The 20,444-nt window shown below is 28.3% G+C and overlaps 4 protein-coding genes and 1 long non-coding RNA gene across 8 annotated transcripts; 3 read left to right on the plus strand and 2 right to left on the minus strand.

The window, feature by feature from the left end:
• Positions 1–2,103: 2,103 nt before the first annotated feature.
• LOC127066068 (uncharacterized) lies at positions 2,104–4,021 on the minus strand. Its single transcript, XR_007782264.1, has 2 exons — positions 3,712–4,021; positions 2,104–2,212 (listed from the first exon to the last, which is right to left on the minus strand). It is a non-coding gene; the product is annotated as an uncharacterized LOC127066068 (long non-coding RNA).
• A 1,420-nt stretch (positions 4,022–5,441) lies between these two features.
• LOC127066070 (uncharacterized) lies at positions 5,442–8,019 on the plus strand. The gene is made up of 5 exons (XM_050999327.1): positions 5,442–5,635; positions 5,975–6,380; positions 6,627–6,989; positions 7,065–7,247; positions 7,367–8,019. Exons 2-5 carry the CDS (start codon positions 5,976–5,978, stop codon positions 7,733–7,735), a joined length of 1,320 nt encoding a protein of 439 aa, XP_050855284.1. The 5' UTR covers positions 5,442–5,635; position 5,975; the 3' UTR covers positions 7,736–8,019.
• Positions 6,833–13,108, minus strand: LOC127066071 (speckle-type POZ protein B-like). Of its 3 annotated transcripts, XR_007782266.1 has the most exons (4): positions 12,750–13,108; positions 10,462–10,623; positions 9,798–10,368; positions 8,087–9,613 (listed from the first exon to the last, which is right to left on the minus strand). XR_007782266.1 is itself a non-coding variant. In XM_050999328.1 (2 exons), exon 2 carries the CDS (start codon positions 12,563–12,565, stop codon positions 11,570–11,572), a length of 996 nt encoding a protein of 331 aa, XP_050855285.1. In that variant the 5' UTR covers positions 12,566–12,641; positions 12,750–13,080; the 3' UTR covers positions 11,372–11,569. The 3 variants fall into 3 exon arrangements, 1 of the variants encoding a protein (XP_050855285.1); XR_007782267.1 differs by lacking the exons at positions 8,087–9,613; positions 9,798–10,368 and adding an exon at positions 6,833–6,942 and having other exon boundaries at positions 12,750–13,089; XM_050999328.1 differs by lacking the exons at positions 8,087–9,613; positions 9,798–10,368; positions 10,462–10,623 and adding an exon at positions 11,372–12,641 and having other exon boundaries at positions 12,750–13,080.
• Positions 10,489–11,423, plus strand: LOC127066072 (uncharacterized). Its single transcript, XM_050999330.1, has 2 exons — positions 10,489–10,704; positions 10,872–11,423. The coding sequence occupies exons 1-2, from the start codon at positions 10,489–10,491 to the stop codon at positions 10,950–10,952; spliced, it is 297 nt and encodes a 98-aa protein (XP_050855287.1). The 3' UTR covers positions 10,953–11,423.
• Positions 13,109–13,405: 297 nt separating the features above from the next.
• On the plus strand, positions 13,406–20,226 carry LOC127066326 (MATH and LRR domain-containing protein PFE0570w). 2 transcript variants are annotated; one of them, XM_050999892.1, is made up of 14 exons: positions 13,407–13,666; positions 13,754–16,621; positions 16,679–16,851; positions 16,937–17,208; positions 17,291–17,541; positions 17,633–17,729; positions 17,794–17,961; positions 18,055–18,209; positions 18,301–18,444; positions 18,517–18,647; positions 18,788–18,935; positions 19,046–19,443; positions 19,544–19,754; positions 19,838–20,226. In XM_050999892.1, exons 1-14 carry the CDS (start codon positions 13,583–13,585, stop codon positions 19,946–19,948), a joined length of 5,211 nt encoding a protein of 1,736 aa, XP_050855849.1. In that variant the 5' UTR covers positions 13,407–13,582; the 3' UTR covers positions 19,949–20,226. The 2 variants fall into 2 exon arrangements, with proteins under 2 accessions (XP_050855850.1, XP_050855849.1); XM_050999893.1 differs by lacking the exon at positions 19,838–20,226 and having other exon boundaries at positions 13,406–13,666; positions 19,046–19,196; positions 19,544–19,744.
• The last annotated feature ends 218 nt before the right edge of the window (positions 20,227–20,444 follow it).

Raw genomic sequence — 20,444 nt, forward strand, 5'->3', positions numbered from 1 at the left:
TAGTTGCATTAAAGTAGATTTTTAGAGTTGTACAGCTTCATATTTCGCATCGATGTAAGTACTATGTACATTGCATGATAAAGCCGGCTTAAAAGAATATGAACTGGAGAGTTGTCAGATTATATTCAATATCCGGTTTATAGAGAACAAGGGAGCGAAATAAGGATGACTCGTTCGATTTCACATGTTCGTCGTTATATATATATATATATATATATATATATAACCATGTTATAGGGAAATATTTTCTACAGTTATTTTAATCATTCAAAAAATTATTTTGTACTATTCCTTATTATTTGCTATATATATACACACACACTTTTTTTTAATAACATTATATATGTATTTTTAATAATAGATATAATTAAATTATATAATTTTATTCTATAAATATATAAATCTAATAATATACGATTCTTTATTCAATTGATCAACGATTTTTATTCAGTATCAAACTTAAAAAAAAAACGAAAGTAATAGAGCTAAAACGTAAAAAAATACGTGAAGTTATTTAAATTTCTCTACGCGATCAAATAACAAAGAGATGACGTTTTCTAAAAAAGAAAAAAATCCACAAAGAAAAGTAAGACCGGACGGCTTTCACGAAAAACGATGAATGCAATCGGTGCATTTGCGATTAACATTAAAGGAACGCCATTCGAATATTTATTTAGTTCGAAACACGACCAAAGAAAAAATATTTTTTTAGGCCGAGGCAAAATAAAAAAAGAATAAAAAAAAAAGAAAGAGAAGAGAAGAGAGGTTTATATTGTGAGCAGAGCGGCAATTCGAAGATCCTGTATTACGAGAACATACCGATTACACAACGAAGGACAACCAGTTTTCTGGGCGTTAACTTCGCTCCTATATACAAAGCCTTCCCGTTCGCGTTTGCTTTACTTTCGGTTTCGGTGGCCACACATATAAAAGAAAGAAAGAGAGAAAGAAAAAAAAAGAAAAGAAAAAAGATAAGAAATGAGATGAAGAGCCAATAACAAAGAGAACGAACAGTAGTGACAGAATGAGGATGATGGTGTCGATCCTTTAAAAGGATCTTATTTTTCATGCATCGAACGATGATCTACCATGAAATGAATTTCGATGCTCCATAAACAAAAGATAATAATGTAAAACATATATACACATTGGAAGACGATGATAATGTTATTTTTTTTCTCTATAAAAGATCAAAATTCATATTTTTGATCCTGAGTTATTGAAGTCATTTGAAGTTGAAATTATTTAATAAATATATGTCCATAAATGTTTCCCAATAAGACAAATACAAAGTCTTGCTTTGCGTAAAAGTGATCTAACAGTTTGCTCCAGCATGCCATAAGAATTTCTTATTTGCCACATTCATAATTCTGTTTACAAGTTCTACTATTCGACTAAACTGCTAGAATAAACTATTAGACTAAACTATTACTTCATATGCCCTCAAAGAAAGTAGTCCAAGGACCCATTATATGTTTTTTTTTTTCTTTCCTTTTTCTTATGTTCACATCAACTTTCAATGATTATAATTCTGGTAGGAAGCAATTACGAACATATATTTATTGAATAACTTCAATTCTAACTGACTTCAATAACACGTTCTTAATGTATGGACCTTAAATCATAGGATATTCTATATATATATTTGCACACACACGCATATGCTGATATAGTTATATAATATATGTACATATGTCTATATATATATATACATGTAATCAAAAATTTATATACTTTTTATATAAAGATATAAATAAAAAATAAATTAATTTACATTACTTACAAGAGTAAATTAAAATCTTATAATTTATTAATTAAATTAATTAAAAATAACCTTACTTTATTTCATCTAAAATTCTATTTGACATACATGTATATCGTATATATATTGAAATAGATCACTACACAACGAAGAACGCTAAAATATTTCCTATAGATCTAAGATTTAAAACGCTTTCGATGTTAAAAACTAATAAAAAGAGACTTTATTAAGGTCAGTAATCGAACGTCGTAGATTCCTAATATAAAAGTACTTTGGTAATAGATCGAAGGACATTAGATATATCGGTTAAAAATAATATTAAAGGCAAACAAAATTTATCGTACCTTCTAATTCTAATCCTTTTTCTTTCTTCTCTATCGTCTGATCATGATATAATCTTAAATTTCTTCTTTCTTCTTTTCCTCTTCTTCCTCCATTACGTAGCCGAACCTTTAATTTCAAAAGAGCAATTACGAATGACGTTGAATTAAATCTGACCTAGAGAAGGTCTTTGTTACTATAATCATAAACAATCACGCCGCGTAGCGGTCTTATTTAAAAACAAATTGTAAGGACGATTTTAAAATTCATTTCTATCAACCTTAAAAAAACAAATATGAATGATGAAAAAAATAAAATCATGAAAATGAACATAAAATTGAACAAAATTCTTTATTTTTATTAACCTTAAAAAAGAAATAAATAATTAAAAATCTTAGAAATATAAAATCATGAAGAACATAAAATTAAATAAAATTGTCTTTCATTTCTATTAACCTTAAAAACAAATACAGATAAAAACAATCAAGATAAATAAAAAATTAACAATTTCCTTTTGTTTCTATAAACTTTAGAAACAAATACAATTGATTAAAAATAAATCGTAAAGACAAATTTTTATTCGTTCCTATTAACCTTAAAAATAAATTGTTCAAAAAAATATATATCCAAATTTGTCTTAATTTCAACTAACCTAAGAAAAAACGTAGAAGAACCACGAAAAAGGTACGAAAGTAAATTCACGAGTAAAGAGATTCAACTGTTCGTATCGAATGCGAGCACGAGAGTGAAAGGTAATTTCTTCGTGAGACGAAAATTGAAGTGTAAGTCTTCGCGCGATTACAAGTTCCGATTGATGTTTCCAAATGCATGCCACGAATAATCGTGCTCGAATAACGTGATGGGAATCCATTAACTTACATTGATCGATATCTCTAGCAATCTTGAAGTCACATTATTACGCATATTAACTATATTTATAACGCTTCATCTTTCGAATACTTATCGTTCGTAACGCACAATACATACAAATGATCGATAAAACAAAAACATGAAGCAGCGTATATATCAATAAACGATTGACATTTCCATGAAATAAAACGTAATATTATAAAAATACACTCATTAGGTCAATGTCAAGGTTAAGAACTCGATTTTTATAACTTTCTATCCTATATGAAAATGAAAGCTTTTCAATTTACATCAAATTTCTTTCTCACAAATATATAAACTATCGCTTCCATAATTTTTATTTTGGATTTTATTTGGAGAGATAATAAAAACGAATTTTTCGAAGGAACTCGATCGACCTACATACGCCAGACGAAAGAATATATGCATGTATATAAAAAATATATTCACGATTGCATTTACAATTTTATTCTCGTTAAAGGAGCGAAATGTTTTAACCTTTCAATAAATATGTATGTGTGTGTACTTATATAAAGTGTAGGCCTTTATTACTATGATCAAAGTACAAGTATAACCTTAAAAACTTTGACGTAGATTAATGATTTATCTCTTTTAAATATTGTTACGATACATGTATATTATTACATATTTATACACAAAAAAGGTTTACGTTAAATAATAGGAATAGAATTTGTCGAATAGACGAGTTTTAAGGTTATGAAGTAAAAGTACAATATAAATTAAAAACGATCAATTACCTGATTAATTACTCAAGCACCTCTTTTTGAAATATAAGATCAAGATCGTTTACTTTCAGTGAAAAGATCTACGTACTTGTGTTTCCACCGATAAATTGTTAGATAAGATGGAGATTGCCTGAAAATATTACGAAAGCTGACGATCACGACGAACAAGGTGAAGATCGATTTCTCGATTGGCGAACTTTCAATGACGATAGATCAACTTCAATCGACCCTCTCGTCTTTGTTTCTCTCGAAAGACTCGAATAAAAGAGTCTCGTCCAATTACAAACATCTCTTCCTTTCACCAACGAAACAGGCGTGGTTTCAATGTTTAGTTTCGTTACAATCGAAATTCTATATTCAGAAGGTCAAGGACACGATCGAATTCAAAGAGTACGAATACTAAAAATATTGGAAAAAATACATTCTTTCTTTTCTTTTTTTCATTGCTTCACTGCTCACAAAATCGACCTAATTTATTTTAAAGATAAAAAGAACCGGTTTCTACTTTCATATTAGTGAGTATAGGTTATCTGTTCTTATATACTGATACTCAGATAATGGCGATGTAAATTACATAATCTTTGTATCTGATTTATATATGTGTATGAACAAGTACGAATAAAAAAATATATTATTCATTTTGAATTGGAAGTGAATATACTATCGTTATATTTTATAAAATTTTCGTCAATTTAATACGATTAGATGAGAGCAAAAAAGCGAAAATGAAAAAAATGAGGATCCTTTTCACTTTTTAGGGACAAAGAAGAGAACATAACGTTAGCATTCTGAAATTTACACGAGCTTCCACAGCCATCGAGAGTTGAATTTTAATGAATCAACAAAGAGAAGGCATCGACCTAGTCGAATTCTGGCAGTTTTCACTTTCGGACGATCCCTTGTCAATTCTCTTTGGTATATTGGGTTACCAACACGTAGTCTGTTAATCTTTAAACTAGAATAGTGAAGGTGCGACGCGAGAAGGTGTGGCGTAATCGTTCGAATATGTAAAAATCAGATGACGCCTACTGCTTTTTTTCTTTCTGTTCCTTTTCTTTTTTTTTTTTTTTTTTTTTTTTTTTGAACTGCCGTGTCTTCGCATCCTAGGAACACCTTAGGAGAAATTTTGCTAATGAACGTTAAAGTCATGCAATGCGTCCCACAGATGGATAATCAGATGGATTAGAAAGTGGCTCGTTTCTTGAGTGGCTCTTCCGTGAATTATTTAAACAAAAAAAAAAAAGATAACAAAAAGTTCTTAAAATATAGAATGTTTTATCAATAAGGATTACTCGAGCAATGAAAAGTTCGCATTATAAATGACTTTTGATTAAGATGTGTTTGAAAAATGTTTGCTTGTACGATCTTCTATAGACTCTTGAAATATTTATGGTAAGTAAAAAAGTTTGCTTGAAAAAATATTTTGTATCGTACACGTATCTTCCGCAAAGACTCTCGGATTTTTGAAATATTGATGGAAAGTAAAAAAATTTGCTTGAAAAATGTTTTCTTTCCCCTGTATTTTTTCTTTTTTTTTTCAGGAATGTAAAGAAGTACCGATCGTTTTGGATGTCCGTGGACTAATTAAAAGTTACGAAAGTTGATCGTATTCATCATCGAGAATGACACTAACTTGATATCACGATGGAGGTAGTTTCACGAATATACTCCAAGTAGAAACGACCCAATTCTTGTTGGACCTGTGGGCCTCGTAAACGTGAAAGATGTGGGGTGGGGTCTAGTGGAAGGGGGGAGGGCTGGTAAACTGCCGTCGTGTTTTTTCGTTGGGAGGGGCCCATCGGTACCACCACGTGGACATATAAGCACGGCTGGGTAGCATCGATGGCACACAGTCACTTACAACCCTTTGCTTGCTTCGTGTATCACGAGACAACGAAGATTTAAACTCGACTTGAGTCTAAACCAATTTCGGAAGGTGATTGAAATAATTTCATTAAAAAATTTCATTAAACCATTTTTATGATCATTTAATTCAAATCACGTAAAAATGTTGTAACAATTGTTTTCAAATACTTTCTCTAACAAGCTGATAGTTATTATATAGTTTTACTTAATTTTATATTATGATTATATTTACTATATTTTTAATTTATCTCGTCGAATTATATCTTGTCTCTTTGGAGAAAGTTAAAGAACATTTTGCATGAAGTTATTTTTCTAAAGAATATTATTCTAAATCACAGGTCTAGATCTTCAAGGAAAAAGTAAAGTGAAAAAAAGTGAATAATCATCGAGAACGTGATTTGAATTTCAGAATGCAACTGTTCTTGGTGACTGCAGCTTTGCTGCAAGTTGGTCTCTGCGGTCATGTGGCTATTAGGATGCCATATTTAAACCCTGCTGGTGTAACGTACGTCAACAGCGTCCCTGAGGAATCATCCCTTGCTTATGCAGCTACTTATCAAACTCAGCAACATTACGGAGCTCCCTTGCAATACGCTGCACCCTTGCAATACGCTCAAGCTGCGATTCCAGCGAAGGTCGAAGCACATCACGTTGGATACGCAACGGCACAAGTACCAGCTGTCGCTGCTGTTCCTTACATCAAACATGTACCCACCGTATCTCACGTTCCCGTTACCAGGATTGAGGCACAACCAGCTGTATTTGAAAAACAGCTTGATGTCATCAAGCCCGCTGTGTCCACGCGTAAAGTAGAGGTCAGAGTGAAAATATAATTGCGATTTTTTTCTTAATAAAATATAAACAGTATAAGGTACACGTATCGTTGGTCTAACTATAAACTGACTATAAATTAATAATTTTAATAATCTAAAACGTAAAATAAAAACAGAAATATTTTATCGTTGATTTAACTAAATTTGATCTAATAATCCTAGTAATCACAAAAATGTATAACACAAAAAAGAAAATAACTTATTTTAAATAAGATTGTTTTAATATAGGTACGCCGTCCAGCTATCCAGAAACAATTTTACGATATTGAAGAACGTGTGATTATCAGGCCAGCTGGTTCAGCAGTAGTAGAACTTGACGAACCAACATCGAAATCACAGAAAGGACCTGCCGTTATTCAACCTTTGGCTTATGATTCCATCCACGCACCAATCCAAGTACCAGCACTTTCTCATTCCGTTAGTCCAGCTCCTTTCTTCGTTCCCTCTTCAACTCCAGCACCAGCAATAGCATCTTCCACTGCTTCTTCGATCTCCGAAGAAGAATCTGTTGTAGTAGACAATCCTGAATTCCGTAACGCGAACTCTGCACAAAACGAACAACGTCTCTTCAATCCTGCTGACTTACCTCAGGTATTTATATTTTTCTTCATTTCTAGAATGTTAAATTAACTTTGATTTTTATCAGATTACTTCTTCTTGATTTAGACTAGAATTCAACCTCAAGTAATCACTCGTTCTAACGGAGCACCAGTGGAAGAAAACTCTCCATTCATTGCTCATGATCCATCCCCATCTGTTGTTCCTAGTCAAAGATTAAACGCCGAAGAAAATAAATCTAATCAGAACAGACTTATCGAACTTCTCACGGCACGTGGTAGTATTTCTGAGGTAACTATCATTGTCTTTAGCATATTTCTTTCATTTGTTTACACCAGAAAATCAACTCCAGATACGTGAAGACATTTGTCTTCAATAAACCAAATGAAAAAAATCATTGACCATTCTAGGTTGGATTCGGTCGTACAGGAGACATCAGCGGACAGAACATCGAAGCAGGACACGTACGTGCACGCGTTTTGTCCGCAACTCCTGCACCTGAAAACGCGGAACCAACCGATCAACGTGTCTCCACTAGACGCGTCGTAGTTAGCAGACCAATCGAAACTCTTCAAGAAGTCGATGTCGTTGAACCAGCAACGAAACTCGAAAGAGTATCTATTCAACAACCAACTCTAATTAAAACTGCTCATTTGGATCACGTTCAGGTTCATAGTTCTGTACCAGTCGTCGGAAAAGCCTTTGCACCAGCTGTAGCACATGCAGCTGTTCCTGTTTATCAGAAAACTATTTCACCTGCTTACGAATATTATCATTGATTAGATTCTATCCTAACTCGGCCGAATTTCATAAGTTTGAAAAAAGATTCGTATATATATATAATATTTTTTACGATCTTCTTTTAAATTTATCGAAATAATTATGATACGCGTATATAAATCCAGTGGAAATCTTGGCTGATCGTTCATTCGAAAAGTCTGCAAGGATTCCAAATGACGATTCGTGTATCAAATGACTGATTACAAAATTTCTGTTCTGTGGGAATGATGTTTACTGTTGTATAAAAAATCTAGCCATTAAAGTTATGATTAATTATGATCTACATCTTTCTTGTACTTTCATAAGTGAACGAATGTATACACACACACACACACACACGCATACGAACACATTATCACGAATGAAAATAAAAGATATAGAAATTAAAAATTTTATGTTTTTTACGATCCTTTCTGTTTTATTATATCACGACCCATATTGGATATTTAAAAGGTAATCCTGTGCGATACGATATTCTACTTCATAACGAAAAAAAATATAGATCTGAAGTATTCAAATAATGTTCTAAATGATTTAAAAAATTGCTTAATAATTTGACCATTCATAAACGATCGTGTCATCAAGGAATAATGATCTAGATCTTTTCTAAATCCTCCATATAGATCTTTTATCGAAATATGATATTTCTGAAGATTATTAAAAACGACTTCACCAATGTGGACGACTTCCTGAATCAGTGAATCAATTCTGACAAGGGCGACTGCTCTGTCGGTTAGTTTCTGCCTGTAAGGTCGCAACATTGACCCGAATACCACAAGAATATCCGTTCTCTCCTTACCTTCGATTAACGACGAGTTGAAAACTGCGAAACTTCCATTGAAATCTAAATTATGAGATATCCCGGAACAATGAAAAAGAAAAATGAAAAATGAAAATCAAACATATATCTAAACTTAACTAAATAAAAAGATATTTCCAACTTGATCGTCTAAATTTATGAATTTCTTAACTAAATCTGCTATCATGGTTCAGAATAAAGAATCAACAAATTCTAAGGTTTTCTTAATGAACACAAAGGATGATGGAATTTCTTTTTTACCAAATTTTTGCGTCCATTATATTGCATGGTCACGTTCGATTTGATGCGTAACTTTCGTTCACGAACGAAATCGGTATCGTAACAAACGGGTGTGCCGGATACGCCCATGGAATTCGGACATTCTGATGTAAAAAGTGAAACTAGAATGAGAAATATCCAAAAGACATATATATATATATCTACGTAGATCATCCTATAGATCTAAAATTTAATCGACTCGATCGTGGTTCCAAGCGGACGCGAAATAATAGATAAATACAAAGATTAATAAATGTTACGATTTGATGAATAGAAACCGATGTAATGTAACATCCGGATGCTCGTTTATCACTCGATTATTTTTTCATATTTCAACATTAAAATCTTTCGATCGATACGAACGATCTATCAATCTTTTCAGAGAAACAAACAAAAAGATGGAATTAGTCTTTCCAAACGAAGTAGGAATTTTCAGAAATCTGCTGTTTGTTTAGATGATCATCGTGCAAAAAAGATCTGTTTAAAATAAAGGAAAAAGATAAAAAGAAATAAAAATATAAGAGGAAGTTAAATAACTGGATCAATCGAAACGATCGATCGATATTCGTCACCCTTGACTCGATTTAGTTGAAGATCGATGACCTCGTCTCGAGGATAAGGACAAAGTTAGCCGATGGAAGGACCAAAGCAACGACTAGGCAATGACCACGAGTCTTCGGATGTAACCTTAGCTCGAGTGGAAAGCACTGGTCGAGCAACTCGTATATAAGTAACGCCGTCATGGATCGTGCATTCAGTTAGATACTTACAAGGGAAACGTCGTTCATATCTAAAACATCTTTGAAGAGATTTTTAAGTGGTCAAGAGGTAAGAAAGAAAGTGAGAAAAAGTGTATATGTGCGGCTTGTGTATCTGTGTGTGTGTTAAGAAAAAATAAAATAAAAAAATAAAAAAGACGAAGAAAAAAAACTGTTTGAATTCAAATCCTCAAATTAAAAGTAAACAAAAAATGATTTTTATACCTTTCCAAGATAATCCATACGATTTAAAGACATTAAATCCTATCAGAAAGATAGATCATGGCAATAACGATTGTAATCAAAGCTTAGAGTATATTTGATGACTGTTGCGGTGAAATTTTAATCCGTTTTCTGTGGTCTCCCTTTTATCATATACGAGTATCAGAGTTAGAGTTGACAATTCTCTTTCGACAGTTTCAAGAGAAGTTCTTAAGTTTATCACGGTAGAATCTTCTAGGATAACAAGAAATATTAAGCGGATCGTACTAATTTTCGACAATTAGTTTATCCTCTATCCTTTTCTATAGTATTTTTATAATATCCCGTTTCAACGTGGTAAGTTGAATTTTTTTGAAGACAACCTACCAACAAATTTTATATATATATATATATATATATATATATATATATATATATATATATATTGTGTATATGTATATGTATATAAACACATAAAATCAAAACTGCTAAATAATACATATAAATATGTATAATATATGTGTACGTATAAATTTGATAACATTATTATTGATCTAATGAATTATTTAACACTTGTATCCTTAATATTTGTAATCTGTAAAAAAAGAAAAAAAGCACAATTGCAAAAGTTTTAAGAGTATTTAGTATTTTAATAAGTTAAGTTTACTTATGTATTTTAAAGAAATACCTCTCTTACAGGTAAGGTGATCAAGAAATGAATATCATTTTTGTTCTCGTCCTTGCTGGGACATGCGCGGCTGCGCCACAATTCTTTGCTCAACCAGGAACGATCTATGCACATCCAGCCGTACTGTTAAACTCGGCAATGGAAAATACTTTACCATATCACCTAAAAAACGATTTTTATAAAAATCCACGAATCGCTTCTGGACTTGCAAAAGAATCGTGGTTCACTGATAAAGAAATGCAGGTAAAACTATAGGAAAAAATTTTTTCTTTTTTTCTTTTTTAAATTGCACAAGAATAATAAGAAATATGTAAAAAAAAATTTTTAATTAATTATACAAATTTCTTCTCGACTATGTGAAAAATATAAAATAAAAATATCTGATCATTCGATGAATTATTTATTCGCAGGTAATCGATCGCGACACGGACAAAATACCGCGGGAAAAAATATTCGACGTTTTGCATAACGCTGGTCTTGCTCGTAAATAATAATCTCAGATATATTTTATTGAAATCTTTCTAATGCCATAATGCGATGAATATAACAAGTTTATATTGTAAAAAACTCGTTGCATGAACGAATTAACATGTGGTATCTATCAATTCTAATGTGCATAAGACGTATTTATTTAGATATTTTTTTGTTTTTTATGAATTTGTTTGTAGTGTCTCTCACATTTGTAGTTGATTAGTAAATTATATATAACGTCGTAACTATGTTTTTATGTAAAAATTAGAATTTATTAAACGAATATAACGTTCCTGCAAGGGCTGTGAACAAGAAAGATATTAATTATAATACTAATGTTTTACTATAATCTTTTATAAACAATTAACGCGTAAAAAATAATTAGTAGACAAAACTGAATTTTGGTTTACTTAATATTTATCCTGTTTGTCATAATGCTAATTTATTATCAATAAGAATAATGTGTGTATAAAAATATAAAAACATAATAAAAATGATGTGATAAATTTATATACATATATAGATTAGATGTACTTAATTATATCAATTATAAAAATATAAAAAAAATAAAAATAAAGAGAAATATAAAAATGATATCAGAAACAAGATATACTTTGTTTAATAAATTAAAAAAAGATTATTTAGCCATAAGGAAATTTAAAAGTTCTATCATTAATTCTGGATAAAATCGTTTTAATTTTTCATAGTTCTCTGTTTTCTTAATATCACTTGCAAAATTTACTATAAACCTTGTAGCATCTGCAATTAAATGATCCGAATTTATTTCGTTTGCCACAATCAAAGTATCAATGACATTATCTACATTCATTTTCGTTTGCAATAACTTTATGCAATTCTCTTCCAAATTAGTTATGCCAAATTTATTAGCTACCGGCAAAAGTTCACGCGCATAAGAGTCTACACTACTCTCATCTCCTGTATAAATATAGCATAACATATGATTAAATAGATCTGGATTGACATCATTTATATCTATTCTGTTACTATTTTCATTCTTAGCTTTAATTATTAATGACTTAAAATAAGGATAATAAGACAATATCGGAGTATGTACCAAAAATGGCTTGTTTTTAACATAAATAGTCATATCACTAAATTGACCAGTTTTATACATAATACTTAAATACTCAGTTATATTTTCTTCCCATGATTTTAAAACAGCGTATCTACCAGGAATTGGTTCATAAGTAAATTTTGCTGAAATTGTGTCATAACTTAACAAACATTTCAAATTCATTTCTGTTTCACAATTTTTACAAATGTTAAATGTTTGTGATCCATATAGTTTATTTGTAATGACATCAGATACTGTTACTTTCTTCTTAGACCCCCTAATCGTATATTGGACATTCAAAATTATATCAGCTGGTGAATATTTAGAAAATAATAGACCAATTTGTACATCTTTACAAGTAGATTTAGAACACTTTGGACATTGATGAAAATCCTGAACGCTTTGTAAGCTTATTTGATAACAGATATGTACTTTTTTAAATTGTTGTGTAAACATAGGCGATAATAACCGTTCTGATAAATTTAGAAAATATTCAACAGAAGTTACTTTCCATATATGAGATAAAGAAGTGGTATCCAATTTGGTATATTTATCCATCGTTTATATCAATTAATTTTTTTAATTAATCTTATACATAATACACAGTAACAAACTGTATGTAATAATGAAGAATCTATAAAAAAAATTTCTAATAAATTTATGAATATTTTCTTTCTTTACAATTTTTCATAGTATTATTTTCATATTGTTATATAATTATAATCAAAAAAATTCAACTCACAGGATCTAAAATTTGAATCTCTTGAAATGATGGAGCAGGAGGTCCTTTTGTTAATATAAAAGTAGGACGTAGATTTTACGTACTTATATATGTATACTTTATATAGTATAAATTAATTTCTTTATCAAAACTCAAACCTTTTGCGCAGTACTTGATTCAATTTAGAAAATATTTATTCAATTTTTGAGAAGTTTTAATATTTATGGTGTAACGTTCTTCTTCGTACTTATCGTCTTCTTACTTTCGTCGTACCTGACTTTGTAACGTATCTTCATTTTCGTTAAATTGCTACGTCACAACATTACTATGTATACATGTATACTAAATATATTTGAATATAAACTATCGAATAATAGAAGAGAATCGTTTGTTTTCAATAAAGTTTCCGCGCTTTCAATTACGCATGCGCTTTTTTGTTTGTGGCGTATGCATATGTAGAACAAAAAAAATATGGGTACTTCAGCTAGTGGATATTTCCAACAATGATTGAATTTTTTCATTGACTCATTTATTAATAAAAAATATTATTTAAATTACCTTCGATTTAATAAGTACAGATGCATATATTGAATATTATATACTATTTAATATATCAATGAATATATTTATGAATATAAAAAGTTCAATCTAGTTATAAATAAAAAATACTAAACATAGTAACCTTAAATTTTTTTGAACTGATCATTAAGTACATCTACGAATTCAATGTTTATTTTCGAAAACTGGCATCACGAAATTTTTTAAATATCTTCGAAATAAAATGTATATATTTAACTGTGACTAATGTATACCTGTTTGAATGTATACCTGTTGTTATTGTTTTCACTGATATAATGAGTTCTAATACATACTATGATTTTTTATTGGAAAGAATTCATTTTCCAGGCACTTTTATCTTAGATGAACCAGGAAAAACAGTAAGGATATTTGTAATTCTTATAATTAGTTTAACAACATACACATTAATTTTCATTATATTTTTTATTCTCTCCATTATCTTTCAGTATACTTGTGGCAGAGGAAAAGAAAATCAAATAATTTGTCTTAGTCTTACAGTATCCCGTCAACATTGTAGTTTTTTTCGTAATGATCATGAAATATATGTTATAGATTTAGGAAGTTCTAATGGTATATTTGTAAATGAAATTAAACAAGAAGCAAGACATATGGTTAAATTGAATGACAATGATATTATTGGAATTGGTTGTCCAAATTCTGATATGATAAATAAAGATATGTTTATTTATAAAGTAACTTTTATTGCTAGAAATAAAACATTAACAGACGAAAAATATACTGCAATATCTAAGACGCCTTTATGCAAAGATACATTAACAGAAAATATTGATAAAAGCTGTCATTCTTTGTTGTCTGAACATGATGTAAACAAGTCATTTGATTTAGTTTCATCAAATGAAATATCTGAACTATCAAAAAATATAACTGAATCTTGTCAAATAAAAACGTTAAATAAAAAAATAGATAATGGAACTAAAAAAATTAATTCAAATCAAGAGATAAAATTAATAAATACTTGTTCAGAAAGTAATACAATACAACAGAATATCACACATTTGGATACTAATCATGATAATAAATATCAGAAAAAGAATGATGCTAGTATACATAAAAACTTATCAAAAGTAAATAGTAAAGAGAGCGCTTTAAATAAAACATTTCAAACTATAACAGAAAAAGAAGTGATCTGTATTGATTTGTCTAATAATATTCATACAAAAATAGTTCAAAAAAATAATAATGATAAGACTAAATATACAAGAAGATCTAAAAGTGTAGATAAAAAAATATGCCATGAAAATAATGCAATATTTATAAATGATGTTGATGATGCAAGTGTATATGCAGATATTGGTAATAATATTAAAATACAACAGAATTATTCTGAAAATATGAAAACACAAAGTGAACTAGATGATGATCTAAAGAAGGATAATAAACCATGGATAAAAGAAAGTGGACTAAAGAGATCAAAAGATGGTCTTATAAATATTGTACATAATGGTAATTATTTGATTAAAATGAAAGATAAAATAATAATTGAAGATGATGGAAAAACAATAGAAAATAGTATAAAAAATTCTAATAACTATACTGAATCAACAATTAAATTGAAACAAGTCAATCAAGAACCAAAATTAAGATTTTCAGAAATTGATATAGTTAATTTTAGTGATGATGAAGAAAATGTATTCCCTTGTTCTCAATTATTTGATTCTAATATGGACGTAAATTCTGAAATAAAGAAAGAAATTAAACAAGAATATAATGATAATCACGATGAAGATATTAACAGACTTGATGACACAGAAATAATTATTTCATTATCTGACAGTGAGGATGAAGATAATATATGGTTACATAGATTATCTCGAAGTCAATTGTCTAATGATACAATTTCAAATAACGATAAAATGAAACATACAATACAAACTATAAAAGATAAATCTACAGATATAGATGTAATTGATGAAGATGTCAAAAATATTATTAAAGAATCCAATGAAAATATAAACGATGCTTTGGGTCTTAATGATGTTTTGGATGATAGTATTGAAACTAGCAGAAACCATGAAATAAAAGAACATAAAAAAGATACAGAAAAAAATACCAAAAAAGAATGTACAAATACTGAACACTTTAAAAACAGTAATAAATTACATACTGTAAAAAAACATAGTTCTGATGTTTCTCTTGATGCAAGAAAAACAAAAATAGATGACAATATGTTTAATAAAGAACAGGAAAATAATGATAAAACTAATCATTCTCTTGATAAAAAACAAAGCATAATTAATAATAACACAAATGACAGTGTAGTTAAACATACTCTACATTCCAAGAAAATAAAATCAATTACAAGAAAGAGGCCACAAATAATAGATGCACCTCATATGCCTGTAAAAAAAAAAAGAGGAAGAAACACTTATGATATGGATAGCTACACGACAGAAGACAAGTTAAAGGAAGATTTAAATGTAGGAAAAGGAAAAAAAAGTGGATTACTTTGGTCAGATAATCTTGGATCTGATAAATCCAAAAAATTTCTTCTTTCGAAAGAAGAGAAAAAAAAACTTATAGAAAATAGGAAAAATAAGTTAAAACAGATTGCTGCAGAAAATAGAAAAGTGACTAAGACTGAACCATTAAAACTATCTGTTTCAAAACCAATAGTAAAAGTGTCATTAAAATCTCGATCAGATTTCCTAATTGATGAGATACGATCAAAGAAGAAACTGAACAAACCATCAGTAAAAAAATCTGTAGAAAACAAAAAATGTAAAGATAATACTGTTAATATTAATACAAGAAAAGATATTAATGTACTACCTTCAATATCTCATTTAAAAATTAAAAAACAAATACCTAGTTATAAAGAAACATTAAATAATGTTACAAAACATTTGCAACAATCTTTAAGTGTTACTGATGGTAATGATGCTCAATTAAATGAAGACAATAAATCAAATACGAATTTAAATAAATTTGAAAATATGGAAAATGATGAGACATTTTGTACAACAAAAAGTAAAAGCATAGAGGCTACTACTATCCTTAACTTGAAAACTGAAGTGAAAACTCAAAAAAATGTTAAAATGCAAAAAGAAAATCGTTCTCCCAACAGACAAGTAACTAATCAAATAGGAAAAAAGAAAAAAAGTGTCTCTTTCAATAATTGTCCTGAAATTCATGAATATGAAATAGAACCTCAAAACATTTTAAAAAAACTTATAGGTAAAGATGCTCCAATACCTGTTGATAAACTATCTTTTAAAAGATTTACTGAAACAAATTATCCAAAGATAGAGCAATTTTTGTTACGTATTTTCTTCTGGAATCCTGTTTGGCTTGAAGTAAGTATAACTTAATTAAATGAAGTAAACTATTGGTTTACCTTAAACTATTTACAGGAACAGCAATATTTGAAGCAAATGCCACCTATTCTTAAAGAAAATGAATTACATCCTATGCTAACTTATTATAAATCTTACAATGACTATTATAAAATTGCTGAACCTCTATTATTGCTAGAGATCTGGTATGGCATTACTAAAGAATTCGAAATGTTAGAAAAAAATATGAAGTATGTTTATAATCATATGATGAATTAAATAAAAATTATTTTCTATTAAAGAAGTAAATATATATTAATAATTTGTTACACACAGGCGACCCACCATGATGTGTTCTATAATGGAAAATTCTTTTAAAAAGATCTATGTAGCATCTACAAATATATACTTATCATCTTTGGCAGTACAAGTATTAGTTACCAAAGAAAACTTATTTAAACAAATTCATCCTAATTATGGAGATCTAGTATTTTTTGAATATATTAAAAATGAAAAAGGAAAATACATTTTTCAGAAAGTATTTGCTTATGTTACATCTATGAATGAAACTATCATAACATCATCTACAAAATACAACAAAGATTTAGGTAAATGTACAATAACTGTATGTATTATATTATTTAGTGATGTTATTCTTAAGCTGATTTTCATTTATTAATATTTTTTCAGAAAATCATGTGAAAGGGCCATATGCATTATTGACATATACTATTATCACAAGAAATGTTGAAGAGAATTTTATAATAAAAAACCGCATTCAAAGAATAAGGACTGTGACATATCTACGCTCAAACATAAGGATGATTCAAGCAATACAATATCTTCCACAATCTCCACTTATAAATTTAATTTTGTATCCTAAAGTTGAAGCATTTCAATTACCTAAAATAGAAGTACACAATCACCAACTTATAACAAAGGTAAAGTTACCAAAAGTATATGGCACACAGGTAAGTGATATAATTGATAAATATATACATTATCTAATTGAAATAATTTTGACAAAATCAGGATAAGTTAAATCAAATACAATTAGAAGCTGTTAGTAGAGTAACAGGTGCTGTAATACAAAAGGAACCTAAAATCTGTTTGATTCAAGGACCTCCAGGTACAAAAAGATTTCTTCTAGAACTTACATACTTTATGATTTTACGATAATTTTTATATTACAGGAACAGGAAAATCAAAAGTTATTGTGAATATTATAACAGAGATACTGTATGGTAATAATAGGTATCAAAACAGTAAAGCTGCTCTACGAATTCTTGTATGTGCTCCATCCAATGCAGCTATTGATGAAATTGTATTAAGACTTCTTGCCGTCAGAGCTACAATTAAACGTAAGATAATTTTTTTCTATAATTTTAACATAGAATCGTATATTAAGTGTAAAGAAAATAATATACAATTATCATTTTTATTATATTACTTAGAAAATCGTTTTAAAATGGTTCGTATTGGTAAAACTGAAACTATGCATTTAACTGTGAAAGATATTTCTTTAACTGAATTGGGGAAACGAGATGTTAAACGAATGACTGCGAATTATTCATCAAAAAATATTCCAATTGATAGTTTCGAAGAAGAGGTAAAATTTAATTTAATTTAATTATATCTAAATAAGTATTAATTTTACATGAAACAGTTTTAATGTATTATACAGTTTAATGACTTTTCAGAAAAAATTGTTGGAAGCTCGTATAAATTCATTAAAATGTGAAATTGCAAATTCACAAAAGATAGATGATGTTTACAAAAAATATCTCAAATTGAAATTAATAGATATGAATGCAAAGTATGAGTTGTTGGAAAATCATAAATCAGTAAGTGTGTATATATATAATATTTTCAGAAATATTAAAGAAATTTATTTTTAACAAATAAAAACTATGCAGATAAATGAAATGAATACCAAGGAACTAGCAAAATTCCAACGTGTTGCAGAACGTAGAATCCTTGAATGTGCAGATATAATAACATGTACACTTTCTTCATGCTATACTAATCAAATGGAATCTATTTTTGGGTAAGATTAAAGAATAGAAAAGTAAAATTATAAAAAAAGTTACTTATACTATGCTTCTGTTTTTTAATTTTTCTTATTGTTTATTATAGTTATGATATTATATATACAAATTTTCATATTATTTCTTTTATTTTTTATAGTGGAAATAAAGAAAAAATATCAGTCTGCATAGTGGACGAAGCTACTCAAAGCTGTGAAGCAGAAAATTTAATTCCATTATTATTAGGTGTAAATACATTAGTTCTAGTGGGAGATCCTAATCAGTTACCAGCAACTATAATTAGTCAAGTATATATATATATATATATAATATATCATATATGAAAATTACTTAAAAATATTTCAGTATGACCATTATATTCTTATATTCTTAAAATTATTTTTTATTATATGTTTAGCAAGCAAAGAAATTTGGATTGGATCAATCATTATTTTCTCGCATACAAAATGCATTTCAAAATCTGAAAAATAATCCAATAATTATGTTAACAACACAATATCGTATGGCATATGCAATTTCTTATTTTCCGAATAAGTATTTCTATGGAGGTAAATTAAAAAATGAAGTTGAAAATATACTGACATTTCCATTTCACAATTATCGAGTTTTTAATATTAATTCAAATCAAAATACTGATAAATTTTCTAACACAAATGAAGCTGAATTTATATCAAATATAATTCTATGCATGATGAATAATATCACCTTGAAAAAATGGGAATTCAATATTTCAATTGGAGTATTAACGCCATACAATAATCAAAAATATTTAATATCAGAAAAGATCAATGAAAAGTAAGACCTAATAAAATTTTTTTCATTACTTTTACATTGATATTTACTTGTACATTATGCAACATAAATATAAATATATAAATTTATTATTTTTATACAGAATATCAGCTTTATCCGAAAATATACAAAAAAGATTTACAGTGGAAATAAATACAGTTGATAGCTTTCAAGGACAAGAACGTGACATTATATTGATGTCATGTGTAAGAAGTCATGGTATTGGATTTTTATCAGATCCCCAAAGATTATGTGTAGCATTAACTCGAGCTAAACATAGTTTAATATTATGTGGTAATTTTAATACATTAATGGTATGTATTGATCTTTTAAAATGTTAACATTATTTGAAAAACATAAGTTCTTCATCATCATTTATATTTAATATTACTTTCAGCGAGATCAAATGTGGAATGCATTGATATCAGATTCTAAATTACGAAAGATTTATTTTAATATTAATTCAAATGCAAGTCTAAATGAGATAAAACAACACATCATTAAATAAATGATTATTTCAAAGTATTGTGCCTTCCTGCTTGTGCAGTGCACAAGTTGTAAAAGTACAATTGATTTTATTTATGTAAATGATGTAAATGTGTTTTGTTTCCATATAAACATTAGTTTAATTGTTTTTGATATGATTATTCTGTATATCAATGTAAAAAATAATTCATCATTTATTTTCTTTTTTCAACAAATTTAATAAAAAACTTATGTATAAATATCCATATTTAAGCACTTATATATATATATATCTACATCTATGTTATGAATAAACATTTTCATTTATATATTAATATATGTTTTTTTTATCGTATCTGTAGTAAATATCAATGATATTTAAGAATGCTTTCTTCTACTTCTTTGCTTTTCATTCTAACCTTACAGTCTTCTTAATTAATTAAAATTAATCTAAATTAGTCTTTTAGTCTTTCTTGATATTTCATTTTTTTATTGACATTATCAAAACTATATAATGTAGTGTTTATAAAATTAATATT

Source organism: Vespula vulgaris, chromosome 9 (assembly GCF_905475345.1).
Source record: "Vespula vulgaris chromosome 9, iyVesVulg1.1, whole genome shotgun sequence".
NCBI lineage: Eukaryota > Metazoa > Arthropoda > Insecta > Hymenoptera > Vespidae > Vespula > Vespula vulgaris.

What these genes read in the sequence shown, in the direction of transcription:
- LOC127066070 (XM_050999327.1), top strand. Translation starts at nt 5,976, where the DNA reads ATGCAACTGTTCTTGGTGACTGCAGCTTTGCTGCAAGTTGGTCTCTGC. An exon ending in ATCCTGCTGACTTACCTCAG is followed by an intron (nt 6,990 to 7,064) that starts GTATTTATATTT and finishes TTCTTGATTTAG; the next exon opens with ACTAGAATTCAACCTCAAGT. An exon ending in CACGTGGTAGTATTTCTGAG is followed by an intron (nt 7,248 to 7,366) that starts GTAACTATCATT and finishes TGACCATTCTAG; the next exon opens with GTTGGATTCGGTCGTACAGG.
- LOC127066326 (XM_050999892.1), top strand. Translation starts at nt 13,583, where the DNA reads ATGAGTTCTAATACATACTATGATTTTTTATTGGAAAGAATTCATTTT. An exon ending in AAAATACAACAAAGATTTAG is followed by an intron (nt 17,209 to 17,290) that starts GTAAATGTACAA and finishes ATATTTTTTCAG; the next exon opens with AAAATCATGTGAAAGGGCCA. An exon ending in TGTTGGAAAATCATAAATCA is followed by an intron (nt 18,445 to 18,516) that starts GTAAGTGTGTAT and finishes AAAACTATGCAG; the next exon opens with ATAAATGAAATGAATACCAA.
- LOC127066072 (XM_050999330.1), top strand. Translation starts at nt 10,489, where the DNA reads ATGAATATCATTTTTGTTCTCGTCCTTGCTGGGACATGCGCGGCTGCG. An exon ending in TCACTGATAAAGAAATGCAG is followed by an intron (nt 10,705 to 10,871) that starts GTAAAACTATAG and finishes ATTTATTCGCAG; the next exon opens with GTAATCGATCGCGACACGGA.
- LOC127066071 (XM_050999328.1), bottom strand. Translation starts at nt 12,565, where the DNA reads ATGGATAAATATACCAAATTGGATACCACTTCTTTATCTCATATATGG.